Genomic DNA, 14,588 nt, shown 5'->3' with positions numbered 1-14,588 from the left:
CCAATGAACGCGCCGAAGAACGTTGGCGACGGGACAATCGGGGCCTTTGGTTGCTATGGGAATGGCGGGAAGCGGTGGTATTCCTCCCTGCTGCCTGCTTCTCGGGGCTACCGGGGTGGGCAAGACGCTGCTGGTGAAGCGGCTGCAGAATATCCTCGGGTCCCGACGGGGAAGGGGGAAGTGGGGCTCGTGGGTCAAAGGCGGACGAGGTAGAGGGGGAAAAAGAAAAGGAACGAGGAGACGCTTTTGCCCAAGGAAGGCGATGGGTGCGCCTTGCTTCTCTTTGCAGGGCAGAGATGCATAGACTGAGGGTGGCCTCTAGAGATTGCAGAAAGTGATGACTAAACTGTAATTGCTAAATTGTGGTTTTAAATGGGATTGAAGAGGGCAGCCACTAAATGTATGACAGCGCAAAAAAAATATCCGTATTGGGTTATATTTAATTTTAATGAAGTTTAAATGCAAAGGAAGACTTGGAATATGGCTTTCTGTCCGCTGCCATTACTTTTTAAAGTGCAACATACAGTATTAAATTGTTAAATGCACGGGGGGGGGGAATTATAGGGGTTTGGCCTCTCTTCTAAGAGGCTTGAGGCTAATGGTGGCATGTGGGGTTAAGTGTCAGAGAGAGAGATGGAATTTTTAAAAACATGTCTGCTTGATGTTTGGAACATAGGTTTTTTTGACATAGAATATTTAGTCCTGGCTGTATTGGACAAGAGTGTAAATGGGATCTCCTTCTTGAGCATCTTTTCCCATATCCTGCTGTTATCCAGATAATGATCTTTGAGAAATATTTCCATAATTCCCAGATAAGCACGTAGGCAATGGAAGACATCTGAGAGTATTGTTTGAGAAAGTTTGAGAAATGTTATTCTGGAAAATTTTAACCCGACCTATATCTTATTATTGTATTGAATGTTATTCTTTCCTACCATCTTCCTTAATGGCTTTTTTATACAGCTGAGCTCCAAAGATGGTGCCAAGGACCTTGGAGACCCACCAGCTACTTTGCCAACGGTATGGCTTTTATTATCTTTGGTTCACTAGTTTTGGTGAAAACAAATCCAGTGAAAGGAATTCTTTTGAGCATTGTTGCTTGAATAAATGAGGGGCGATTGGTTTATAGAATTGAGCCCACATAAATAGTTGGAGCTGGTAGGTACAATATGTAGAAAACAGGATTAGGAGACTCATGTTCATCCATACATTCTTATATACGTACCCTTAAAAAGACTTTTCTGTTCCCCCTCCCCTTTTCTCAATATTATAGGGCAAGAGTAAGGTATATGCCTTCTGCATTAGACTCTTTTCCTCACAGCCTGTCTGATGGCTGAAAAGCTGGCAGAGTATTGTTAGTCAGACTGCACAAGCTGCTGAAGGAATGCCATGGTGTTCTGTTTAGGTATTGAATATATTTTGCTAGGCTAGTGGATTAATAGTAGATGCAGTGTAGGATACCATATGATATATGCTTAGATTTGTTTGTATTTTTCAGTAAACAGTAGAGAAAGCTCTTTTTCTATGCCTTCAGGTCAGCCTTTTCTCCTGGCAATTCCCTAAACCAATCCCTGGTGTTTTGGCAAGATTTTCAGAAGTAGTTTAGCCTTGCCGCCTTCTAAGTCTAAGAGAATGACTGCCCAAAGGCACCAAGTTGGCTTCATGTCTAAGGCAAGACTAGATCTCATGATTTCTAGCCTCTAATACCTTTACATTTGTACTGAACAATCAATACTGAAAACTGCACAGTGTCACATCTTTATAGAACATTGAGTCAGTATTTAATATCTCTGCTGGGGAAAATATATGAAGCCTAGGATAAGCAACTCAAGTTGAATTAGATGTTTCAATTAATTTGATGATGATCCAGGTATGAGTTTGAGGGACTCTTCTCAATTAAGTAAAAAGTTGGTTGCCTCTTTTGGAAACTTCCCTCCATAACACAGGTTTGTAGAAGTGAATTATGAGCTTGAAATATTTTTGTTGGTTTCATACTGCATTCTAACAGAAGAGTGCATAAAGAATAGGACTGCTTTCACCTTGCAATAATTGAAAAAACCAAATTTTGGGCTGTATCAGCAAATTTATCAGGAAAATGGCAGGGTAAATGTCCATGAGTTGATGCTTAAATGAATGTGGATCATGCAACAAAACAATAGTAAAATACATATAAATCTACATCAAAATAACTGAAGTAGAGGAAACTGACTTTTGGAATATCCAAAAGTTAAAGCTGTGACATTAACTAAGTTGAAATACTGTGGCATCATCTGAAGCACAATCATATTATTAATTGTAGTTCTGTAAAGAAAAAACAGAAAACATTTGTTGGAAGTTGTCACTGCTAAAAGAAGTAACATCAATTACTTTGATACTTCTTTAAATCTTTACAAATTTTCTGATAAAGATAGTGAATGTTGGCTTAGTGTGTTCACTAGACAATACACGCTATACTATTTTATGATATACTATTCTAGTAGCATGTAAATGAAGCTCAGTTCACATTGTGCATCATAATACTACAAGATTACAGGTACTTCTAAAAAATAACTTTTTGCTGCTCTGACTGTAATTTTATAGTTGATTGTCACTATTGCAATGTAATGACTAATCTTCAAGTTCATACTTGTTTTCAGACTCTTCATTCAAAGAAGGTTTTTAAAGCCTCATGTAATTAAAGCCAGTAGGTGGCCCTCAGGATTAATTCTTGTAGGACAAACTTTGTTATCCTTTCTATTTGTTAATGATTTTTCCTTCCATTATATTTTATAATGTGTGTTGATATGAGATGCGCCCACCTGTGGCTTGTTATTATGTATTTACCCAATAGCATCCATCTCTTGGGGAAATGGGCAGTTTAAAGATGTGGAAAAAAAATAAATGAGTTGTTGAATTATTATCATTGTCTCTCCAACTTGTGATTTTTCAGCTGCTGCTTTTTTCCAGTCTTGGAAAAAGCACATTACCTGTGGAAATGTTAGTCATGCTAGTCATAGCTCAATAGTATGTATATGACATGGATATTTTTGGATATTTAAATCCTGAAAAACATACCATCAATGAAAGCAGAAGGCCTTCTGGCACTACTGAATTATATCAGACCTTGCATTGAAAATAGACCTTAGGTTTCTGAGGAACCAGAAAACAACTTTATGATATTGCGTACCAGAATTTTTATGGAAAAATATTCAGCTTTTGCTCTTTCTCATTAGAATTGGGAAAGTTAGATTACTATACCAGGATAGGGAAACTAATTAACAGAGTAGACAGTATATACAATTCTGTGCACATATTCTTGGGAATAAAACCTATAGTAGTTTATGGTATGTTACACATTAATTCATTTGCACATCTGTGTATATGTTTGTATGATTATGTTTTTGCAGGTAGGCACAAATCTTACTGATCTCCTAATAGGAAAGAAGATCACAATTCGAGAGCTAGGAGGATGCATGGGTCCTATCTGGTCCAGTTACTATAGTGACTGCTGTGCTCTCCTGGTGAGCATTCATTAATGTATTATGTATAATTCAGTGGTATTTTTATAATAAACCTGCAAGATTATTACCAGTTTTATGGTGTTCGAATAATAATGTGAGGTCCTACAAGCTGGGTTGGCATAAGAAGAAATGAAATCCAGACCTACTTTGAGAAAAGAGAGCCAATTTTATTCCCAAGAACAAAGAGATTTGCTTTTGGGGGTAGACTACATAGGAAATGGGGCCCAGAGGCTTGGTTTTATAGAGGGGCTAGTCCTTGATGTGAGCAAGGGGTTTTGTGAACATGCTGGTTTTAACATGTGTCCTTTCTGTGCAGTTGCTCCTGATTTGGGTTTTGATCCTGTGTGAAATCCATAAAGGAAGATGTTCCTCAGATATGTGTATTTCATATCTACATATGGTGTTTCTCTATATCCTAGAAGGATTCCTGTTCTTTTATGGAGTCAGGGAAATGCTTGTCTAAGTGTTAGGATTGTATGATTATTCTGGAGCTGGTCAGCAATTAAAAGTTCAGAGGGTTGCTAAAAGGGGGGGGGGCAAGGACGCAGAACAGAGGCCTTTTAACTTGTATCTGTGGCGTACCAGTTTTTCTGCTTATATGGACAGAAAGGAATGAGAGATGGTGCTAAACAATGAATGTTTTTTTGAAAGAGAGAGTAAGGTTGGAAGAATACCATTACTTAGAATTATTTTTGGTAGAGTTGAAGTTTCTGGGCCATTGTGGTCATCCTTATCCTGTAATTTTGGAGTTGGGAAAAAAGTGCAGTGTTGTAAATTGGGAGGATGGTATGTAGTGAAGATGAGTGAGCAGATCAATGGCAGAGACTTGACAGAAAAAAGGAGGGAGTAGAACAGCTACTCACTGGGCTAGAGGGTGTCCAGATCTTCTTGGAGGCTGTAGCTTTGGGAGCTTATTTAGCTGGTTTACTGGTACTGTACAGGTGTCAGTGCATAGGTTTGTCAGCTGCGATGCAGTCCTTGTAAAACTTTTCTTGTCCACAATTTGATGAACATGCTGATCTAGTATACTGTATATTTCCAAAACCTGATTGTGCGAGGGCAGTGATACTGCTCTCTTAGAAATCTGCTCTCTGGGCTAAAGATCCAGATGCCTGGGCCAGGCAATAGGAGTATAACATTAATCTTAAATGGCACCTTATGATCAGGGACTCTCACCTCAGAGGGGTGAATGCTTCATAAGGGACCTCAAAAGAGATTTGACTTTGAAAACAGACGAGCCTGAATCATGTTATAAAAGAAGGGCTTGGGGATCGGATTTCTGTTGATAAGCAACTTCTCATTCTTCAGCCTGACTTTCTTACCATGTTTTGATTCCTTGCTTGAACTTTGGATCGGTACAAGAATATACTTAGCTCTGATTCCTGGAACTTGGATTTGTCTGCATGGAATCCCGGCTCCTTGTTTATTTCTCCTGGGCTTTCACATTCCTGTACTGTTGTAAGATTTATAGCTACCATAAAATCTCTGACCTCTTGCACTGGCACAGACATTTAGGGAACAGAAGGGAGAAACATCTGTACAGGTAGTCCTCGACATAGGACCTTAGTGGAACCCGGAATTTTGGTTGTAAGTTATTGCTTTATAGGTTGAGGCGCCTCATGACCCAACTTGATTTTATGACTATTTTTATGGCTATTGGAAAGTCACTGTTGTTAAGTGAAACACATGTTTGTTATACGAACTAAATGGTCATTAAGCATATTCAGGGATGGGTTTTTTTTTTGCCAGAAAATGGCAAGAACATTGTAAATCAAGGTCACGTGACCAGGGAATGGTGAAGCTGGACATAAAGATGAGCTGATTGCCAAGCACCCAAAATGCAATCACAGGACCACTGCGTGAGGGGGAAATGGCAGTCATAATTTTGAAGATGGGTCATAAGTAAAAAAAATTTTAAAGACTGTCATAACTTCGAACCGTGTTAAATGACCAGTTGGAAGTTGAAGGCTGTCTGTATGCTGCTCCTGTGACTGTTTAACACAAATTTTCGTGAAGGCTATTCTGATTCATCAGAATCTTGATTCGTTGTGATCTGTCTAGCCATGTTACCCGGAATGGGTTCTACCCTTTGAACTTTAATGAAATTGATAGGGGGCTCTTTTGGTTGTCCCTTGTGTACTTCATCCGCCTCCCGCTCTCTTGGCTCCTTCAGGTATCTGGAAGAGAGGGAACAGATTGGGTGAGGGAGAAAATTAAGGTCAGCTGCCTGTGGTGTGTCTCCTCAAGAGGCTCTCCCTGATTTATTCTTGAACATTCTTGCTATTCTTGTCGGGGATAGATGCCACCTGTAAAACATCTTATACAAATTTTCTTTATGTGCAGTTGACATTGTCATTTTATAATTTTGAGACCACAATTTCTGCCAATTCTCTAAGTCAATCCCATGTCCAAAATTCCCCCCCCCCCCAAACAATCATGGATTCTTTAACTTGTTCTTCTTCTAATTTAACTTCGTCCACAGTCCGGTTGAGGCCTTGGTCGCTGCTTGGAACTCAGCGGCATCGGAGGCTCTCAACCGGATTGCGCCTTTACAGCCTCTCCGAGGTAGCGGATCCAGGAGGGCTCCTTGGTTTACTGAGGAACTCCGGGAGATGAAATGCCAAAAGAGACGCCTAGAGCGCCGCTGGAGGGCCAGTAAGTCCGAGTCAGACCGAGCACTGTTGAAAACCTGCATCAGAGCCTACCTCCTGGCAATTCGGACAACAAAAAACACATACTTTGTTGCTCTGATTGCTTCCGCTGAGTCGCGCCCAGCCACCTTGTTCAGATGCGGGCAACCCTTTACAAGGTAGAGCTGAGGAATTTGTCCAATTTCTCGCAGATAAAGTTGCTCGGCTTCGGGCAGACCTGGACTCCAATTGCTCAGAGCCAGCCGAGGTACTGGGGGAGGGTCTTGAGCGGAATTTATGGATTGACTTTCAACTTGTCACACCTGAGGAAGTAGACAAGGCAATGGGAGCTGTGAGCGCCTCCACTTGCGTGCTGGACCCGTGCCTCTCCTGGCTGGTTGCTAACAGCAGAGAGGTGACACGGGGCTGGATCCAGACGATAGTCACCGCCTCTCTTCGGGAGGGGACCTTCCTGCCCCTCTTAAAGGCGGCGGTGGTGAGACCCCTCCTGAAAAAGCCGTCCTTGGATCCAGCCATTCTAAGTAACTACCGTCCAGTCTCCAACCTCCCCTTTGTTGGGAAGGTTGTTGAGAAAGTGGTGGCCTCTCAGCTCCGGCGGTCCTTGGATGAAACCGATTATCTAGACCCCTTTCAGTCTGGATTCAGGCCGGCTACAGCACGGAAACTGCTTTGGTCGCGCTGATCGATGATCTCTGGAGAGCCAGGGACGGGGGTTATGCCTCTGTCCTAGTGTTCCTTGACCTCTCAGCGGCCTTCGATACCATCGACCATGGTATCCTTCTGCGGCGGTTACGGGAGGTGGGGAGGGAGGCACCGTCCTTCGGTGGTTCTCCTCCTACCTCTCGGACAGGTCGCAGTCGGTGTTGGTTGGGGGGCAGAGGTCGACCCCTAGGCCCCTGAAATACGGGGTTCCGCAGGGTTCGGTCCTGTCCCCCCTCCTGTTTAACATCTACATGAAGCCACTGGGTGAGATCATTCGGCGGCACGGGATAAAATACCATCAATATGCGGACGATACACAGTTGTATCTGTCCGCCCCGTGCCAACTCAGTGAAGCGGTTGACGTGATGTGCCAGTGCCTGGAGGCTGTTAGGGTCTGGATGGGTGTGAACAAGCTTGCACTCAATCCCGACAAGACCGAGTGGCTGCTGTTTTTCCCTCCCAATAATTGGCCTTGTATTCCAACTCTCAGGCTGGGGGGTGCAATTATACGCCCCTCAGACAGGGTTCGCAATTTGGGAATCCTCCTGGATCCACAGCTGACTTTAGAGCATCATTTGTCAGCTGTGACCAGGGGGACATTTGCCCAGGTTTGCCTGGTGCACCAGTTGCGTCCCTACCTGAACCGGGAGGCACTCAGAACAGTCACTCATGCCCTTGTGACCTCAAGACTGGACTACTGTAATGCGCTCTACATGGGGCAGCCCTTGAAGAGCATTTGGAGACTGCAGCTTGTCCAGAATGCAGCCGCGCGAGCGATTGTGGGTGCACCTCAGTACACCCACGTCACACCTATCCTCCGCGAGCTGCACTGGCTGCCTATTGGACTCCGGATGCGCTTCAAGGTGCTAGTCATTACTTTTAAAGCCCTACATGGTATCGGACCTGGGTACTTGAGAGACCGCCTTCTGCCAATTACCTCCTCACGACCGATTAGATCCCACAGATTAGGCCTCCTCCGGATTCCATCAACTAGCCAGTGTCGTTTGTCGACCCCCCGGGGGAGGGCCTTCTCTGTGGCTGCTCCGGCCCTCTGGAACGATCTCCCTGTGGAGATCCGGACCCTCACCACCCTTCAGGCTTTCCGCAAAGCCGTTAAAACCTGTCTGTTCTGGCAGGCCTGGGGCTGATGAGTTCCTAGCCCCACTCGAATTGTTGCGGCTGTTGATGAGTTTTTAATCTGTTTGTATTTGTCTGTCTTTTCGTTTTTTGTATTTCCCCTTTCCCCTATTTAGTTTGTTAGCCGCCCTGAGTCCCCTCGGGGAATAGGGCGGCATACAAGTTCAATAAAAGCTAAAGCTAAAGCTAAAAGCTAATAAATATCCGTATATATCGGAAAAGTGTTGGAAATGTCATCAGATACCGGGTTCATATTACCATATGTGGTGGACTTGTATAGAAGCTAAAAGATATTGGACTAAAATCCATACTTGGTTGGAAAAAATGATACAAAAACATATTGACTATAAATCAGAGATCTTTTTGTTGGGAATCATTCCGGAAACATACAATACAGAATTGAAATACTTGATTGTAAATGTGTTAACAGCAGCTAGAATTGTATTTGCTAAAAACTGGAAGAGTGAGAAAACACCAACGCAGTAGGAAGTTATTCATAAAATAATGGAATGTGCTGAAGTGAGTAATTTGACATTTGAAATTAGAGAACAGAAAGATAAACAATTTAATGGGATATGGGATCTATTTTATCAGTGGTTAGATAAAAAAACATGGAAATGAAAATTATTGAAGAATGTCACCAATATTAATAATATAATGATTTAGAATAAGACATTAAAATATTTTATTATTGGATATATTGAAGATGATGTAATGAATTATTATAATAGAAATGAACACATACTCAGCATATCTTGTTTAAGATGAAGAAATAATAGTGATAGTCAAACAAACACAGTATTATAATAGTGATGTATATAAATACATTTGACGGAAAATATGTGATTCTGTATAAAATGTAAGTGATGACTATGAAAAGGATGCACAAAAACTGTGTGACCAATCGACACACTGTATGTAATGGAAGATACTTTTATGTTACATGTCTTGTCTGTCTATGTTTGTTGAAAAATAAAAAAATTGTATGTATGTATGTATGTATGTATGTATGTATGGTGACACTAAATAACAACCTATTTCCATGGCTCAGCTGATAAAGGAGGAGAACCTTGTGGCTTAGTGGTTAAACACAACTGCTTAATATGTAATACAGCACAGGTTCAAATCCCAGTAAGGGTATGGCTAGCTGATGAGAGCTAAATAGCTTGAAATGGCTTGTGATTTAAAGTCACAACCCCTGGTATGCCCAAATATGGGAGGAAGTTCACTACTTCCATTCTCTGTCCATCGGCTCGTCATAAGAGACCATCCAGACAGAAACCCAATATTTATTGCCTTTTGTTACATTTGTATTGTATTTGTGCTGATAAATAAATAAAGGGAGACTAGTATAGATCTATTTCAAGCTATTTAGCTCTCATCAGCTAGCCATACCCTTACTGGGATTTGAACCTGGGCTGTATTACATATTAGGCAGATGTATATGTATATATATATATATATATATATATATATATATATATGTATATGTATATGTATATGTATATGTATATGTATATGTATATGTATATGTATATGTATATGTATATGTATATGTATATATGTATGTATATATATATGTGTGTTTTTTTTATATGTATGTATGTATATATATGTGTGTGTGTGTGTGTGTGTGTGTGTTGTATTTGTGCTGATAAATAAATAAAAGGAGACATATATATAAGTCTTGGACCGATTTGCACTTGATGACAACCACTTTGTCTCTATTCTTTCTTTAGGGGTGGGGACACTGCTATTAAAAATGTTGTTGATGTGCAGCTACAGGGCACTCTAGAGCAGAGGTGCCAAACCCATGCTGTATGTGGCCCACAACACTCCCAAATGCAACCTCAACCATATTAAGTTGCTCTAGAACAGGGTGTCAACCACAAGGCCCATGGGCCAGATCCTGCTCATGCGATGCTTAGATCTGGCCCACGGGACCTCACTGGAAACAGTGAAGGACAGTCTGGTGAGTCTGCTAGCACAAATGGAGGTTGGTAGGGCCGCACATGGCCCGCCGAGGCTTCATTTTCAGCTGCAACAGCCTTCTGCAGCTCTCTGCCAGCAAAAAAGAAGGTTAGGAGGCAGCCCAGTCTCTGTTTTTGGCCGTGATGGGCTCCCGCAGCTCTCTGCCAGTGAAAAGAGAGCCAGGGAGGCAGTGTACGGGTCCCCTGGGCGTTGTTTTCATTGGCCGAAGGCTCCAGTCCATCGCAGCCGAAAACGGAGCCTAGGCAGGCTGCATGCGACCTCCCCGAGCTTCATTTTCATTGGTAGAGGGTTGCAGGAGGCCATCATGGCCTAAAATGGCAGCCTCGACGAGTGATGTCGAGCTGGCTATGTCCAACCCGGCCACACACACCCAGCTCCCAGAGGTCAAACACAACCCTGATGCAGCCCTCTATGAAATCGAGTTTGACATCCCTGCTCCAGAACATCTTGCCCCTAACATTCGATCAGTTCCCACTTTATAAGCTTTTGGTAACTACTGAAGATAGCACTATTCAAAATTTTATATTTGTTGCAATTTATTGTTTCTATTTGCTGGTAGTGGTTAACTTGAGCAGTAATTTTATTTATTTATTTTGTTGTATTGTTTACTTTAAATTTATAATTATGCCATGGGTACTCTGTTACAATTGAGATTTTAACCTGCTGGAAGTTTTTTTGCTATGTGGGCAAAAATGCCAAACAAATACAGATAGTCCGGAGTCCTTCGGGATTGGGTGGTCTATAAATTTTATTAATAAATAATATTAATAAATAGTCCTCGATTTACAACTTATTAGTTTCGTGACCATTTGAAGTTACATTAGCAATGAAAAAGGGACTTGATGTTTTTCGCAGTTACAACTGTTGCAGGATCCTCATGGTCATATGATCAAAATTCATATGCTTGACAAGTAACTCATATTTATGACGGTTGCAGTGTCTTTGAGTCGTGTGATGACCTTTTGTAACCTTCTGACACACAAAGGCAATGGGGAAGCCAGATTCTCTTAACAACCGTGTTTCTAACTTTTCAACTCTATTCAGAGGGTTTTTAACCGATTCTAGATGTTCTGGGACATGTCAATTGGTTTTATAATCTCAAAATATACTCTTATTTCTTAGGCTAGAGTATTTATGTATTAGATTTATATGATCTCCGTCTTACATAAAGTGACTCTGGATAGCTAACCCAAACTTCAACGTAATAAAATTGATTATGCGCCATGAAGTCAGTGTTGACTCTCGACTCTCAGCAACCACATAGATTAAAATTGTCTCCAGGACGATCAGTTCCTAATCTGGTCTTTCAGATTGTTTTTGTGCAACACAAAATACAGTACACAAAAGCACAAATGAAAAATGGCAAAGGCTAAACCAATCAATAACAAATTTGCACAACTCACGGTGACAACCACGGGACTTCCCAGCCACATACAGTAGAACCTCTGGTCACGAACGCTTCTGACCATGATCAAATCAGGTTCTGATCAAAAATTCACATTTTTTCTTTTTTCATGGCCAATTTCCCCTTCTACACCATTTTTTTTGCAAGCCAAATTTCCAAAATTAGGTTCAAGTCATGACCAAATTAGGTTGCGACCAAAGTTATGGAACGAATTATGATCATAACCAGAGGTTCTATTGTACCTGAAAGAAAAGCCTGGTCTTAAGGACTCATCAGAAACTAGCTAGGTTTGGGGCTGATCTCATATTGGGAGGAAAAGTATGCCAAAGGACAGGCAATGCTACAAGATAACACATCTCTTGAGTCCTGCCAAGTGATGCTCTTTAAACAATGGGACTTGGAGAATATCCCTTCTGCCAGATCTGGTCAAGTCAGGTAGGTTTTATTGTCATTTCAACAATCTGGTGGGGCTGATAAGACACTATTGGTATTCCTTTATAAGAAAATAGAATCCCAAACCTGTATTTAATGTGTTGTATATAGGGTAAACAATTTCTTATACATAGCTATGCATATATTATATTTAGCATTCACTCTTTAAGCTGTTTATTTGGGGTGGAGTTTGGTGACTGAATGGAGCTGAGTGTTTGTTTAATGTGTTTAATGGCCGGATGCCCTTCCTGATACCTATGTGAATTCCACATAGGTGTCAGGAAGGGCATCCAGTCAGTAAACACTCAGCTCCATTCAATCGCCCCAACTCCACCCCGAATAAAAGGATTAAAGGGTTGTAAAAATATAATCTTAGAGCCCATTGTCTATAAATTATAACATTTGGGGAAATTTCAGATTGTACTAAATTTTTATGTATTTCTAATTTTGCCATGGCAAGCAGCACAAATAGTGAAATAAGCAAATAAGCTTATACAGTGCTTTAGGATATTATTTAAGTATATGGCTCTCTGTCTCTTGCAGTATATGATTGATGCTGCCAACCCTACCCAGATTTCTGCATCCTGTGTCCAGCTTCTGTCCCTCCTTTCTGCTGAACAGCTAACATCAGTTCCTGTCCTCCTCATTTTCAACAAAATGTAAGAAAATTAAGCTGAATTTCCACCGAAGACTTAACATTAGTGGCTTTGTCAGCTCAGCAGACAAATAGAAATGGGTGTGTAACTACTTTTTTTTCTCACTATTCTGAATCCTAGTGACCTACCATGCTACATGTCCCTGGTGGAGATGAAGTCATTATTCCGAATCCATGATATCATTGCTCAGGCCAAACAGGTTATCACTGTGGTTGAGATCAGTGCACGAGACGGCAGGGGCTTATCTGATGTAATGAAGTGGTTTCAATCCACCCTGCACGATTGAAGCTGGAATCTGGAAACGCCAGGAAGCTGAAGTGTTTCCTGAAAGCCGCGTATCAACATTGCTATCACAAACTTTGATGTAGAAATATGTCATTTAAATTATTCAGTGGATTGCCTCTTAACTGGCAAATTGGATTGCTGCTACTGCATGCAGATGCATTGAAAGGGAATATTGTAGCTTCTAACGGTAAGCCCAGTAATGATATACAGTATCATTTTCTTTAGATGAAGATTTGTAGAGTTGAAATAATGGCAAGTAAGTATAAGATTTTGTAGACAACATGAAATTTAATTTCACTCATATGTTTCTGTGCTTTGTATGAAGTCAGATTTGATGGAAGTATAAAGCAAACAAAATTCTGTTCTATAACACACTAGAAATTCAGATTGCTCAAGTCTTAATACCTTATTCAAGAGTTTGTGTGCATAGTCTCTTGTGTTTTAGTTGTCAGTATTTAATTATTTTCTACAACAGTGATCTAACCAAAAATTCAAACCTACAAAGTATTAACTTGACGGTGTTTAGCAGATGGCTTTTGCCAATGGTGCAATCTGCTGTTCCAGACCAGTGTGCAGGGGCAACATTGACCTCAGGGGTGGGTTCCTGCCAGTTCTAACCTCTTCTATAGAAGAGGTTCCACAAATCTACAGTGCCATTTAGAACAGGTTCCAGCTACCTCCCCCCACCCGTCCGCACATCATCAAGATGAAGAGTGAGAGGAGGAATTCTGGGAGTTGAAGTCCACAAGTCTTAAAGCTGTCAAGTTTGAACATCCCTGGGTTTTTTTTTCTAAAGGGTTAGGGGTGCAAGGGTCTTGTAACTTGACAGCTTTAAGACTTGCACACTTCAATGTCAGAGTTCCTGAGCCAACATTTTGGTTGCTAAGCAAGAGCATTGTTAAGTGAGTTTCACTACATTTTACAAGTTGGCCACTCCCACCCGGTCACATGGCTGGCAAGCCATTCCCACCCAGTCACATGGCTGGCAAGCCACTCCCACAAAGCAGGCCACACCAAAAGAAGAGGTTCTAAAAAATTTTGAAACCCACCATTGATTGACCTGCTATATTAAATATCATATACAATGTTTGCTGTACTGTACACTATTGATTTTCTGGGAGAGGCATTAGAAATGTGTTGATTCTCCTAGTGACTTTGATTTCTTCTCACAAGAATCTCACATTCTTGGAATTCAGGGTTTTGGTGAGCTCATACCATCATGTGAACCAGATTAGCTGAGTCATGGGACATCAGCAAAAAAACATCAGTAGATTATAGTTGAATTACAAAATGGGTATACAACGTAGCAATTCTGAAGTTCTGAACAAATTAGTTCTCTCAACCAATTAAAAATTGTAAAGTTTAAGATGTAACAAGATGAGAGCTTATCAATATTGGATGTATTCTGTTTAACCCTCAGCTCTTCTGCCTCTTTTTTCACCTAAACTTTTATCTTCTCAGCTTTCCATTTTATTCTCTTTTGGTATCAGTGGCCTCCATCAGAACCACTAACCAGTTATTTGAATGCATTTATTTACTTAGTCTAATTCAGTGACTCTCAAGAGTTTTTGAATGGCTTATAAGAAACCAAATATGTACTAGGGTTAAAAGTATAATAAAGAATATTTACAGAATGAATGCTGGCATTCAGTTCAGTTGCACCTACTGCTGGACAATAACAAAGATGGTTTTATTAGAGGTGAATACAGATGACTTTCTCTTCCTGCCTCACAAAATGGGTAGATTCAACCCAGTAGAATTGACTCTTCCATCTCATCATGCTGTATCTCTGTGTTCACTCTCCATAAACACCCAGTTTAATGGGAGC

At 41.0% G+C, this 14,588-nt stretch overlaps 1 protein-coding gene across 2 annotated transcripts; it reads left to right on the top strand.

Annotated features, from left to right (window-relative positions):
• The first annotated feature begins 43 nt into the window (after positions 1 to 43).
• ARL16 (ADP ribosylation factor like GTPase 16) lies at positions 44 to 13,417 on the top strand. Of its 2 annotated transcripts, XM_032211083.1 has the most exons (5): positions 44 to 149; positions 962 to 1,020; positions 3,387 to 3,500; positions 12,363 to 12,478; positions 12,596 to 13,417. In XM_032211083.1, exons 1-5 carry the CDS (start codon positions 56 to 58, stop codon positions 12,759 to 12,761), a joined length of 549 nt encoding a protein of 182 aa, XP_032066974.1. In that variant the 5' UTR covers positions 44 to 55; the 3' UTR covers positions 12,762 to 13,417. The 2 variants fall into 2 exon arrangements, with proteins under 2 accessions (XP_032066974.1, XP_032066975.1); XM_032211084.1 differs by lacking the exons at positions 44 to 149; positions 962 to 1,020 and adding an exon at positions 2,467 to 2,533.
• Positions 13,418 to 14,588: the final 1,171 nt, after the last annotated feature.

Source organism: Thamnophis elegans, chromosome 2, assembly GCF_009769535.1.
Source record: "Thamnophis elegans isolate rThaEle1 chromosome 2, rThaEle1.pri, whole genome shotgun sequence".
Taxonomy (NCBI): domain Eukaryota; kingdom Metazoa; phylum Chordata; class Lepidosauria; order Squamata; family Colubridae; genus Thamnophis; species Thamnophis elegans.
This window is presented reverse-complemented; position numbering and strand designations above follow the sequence as displayed.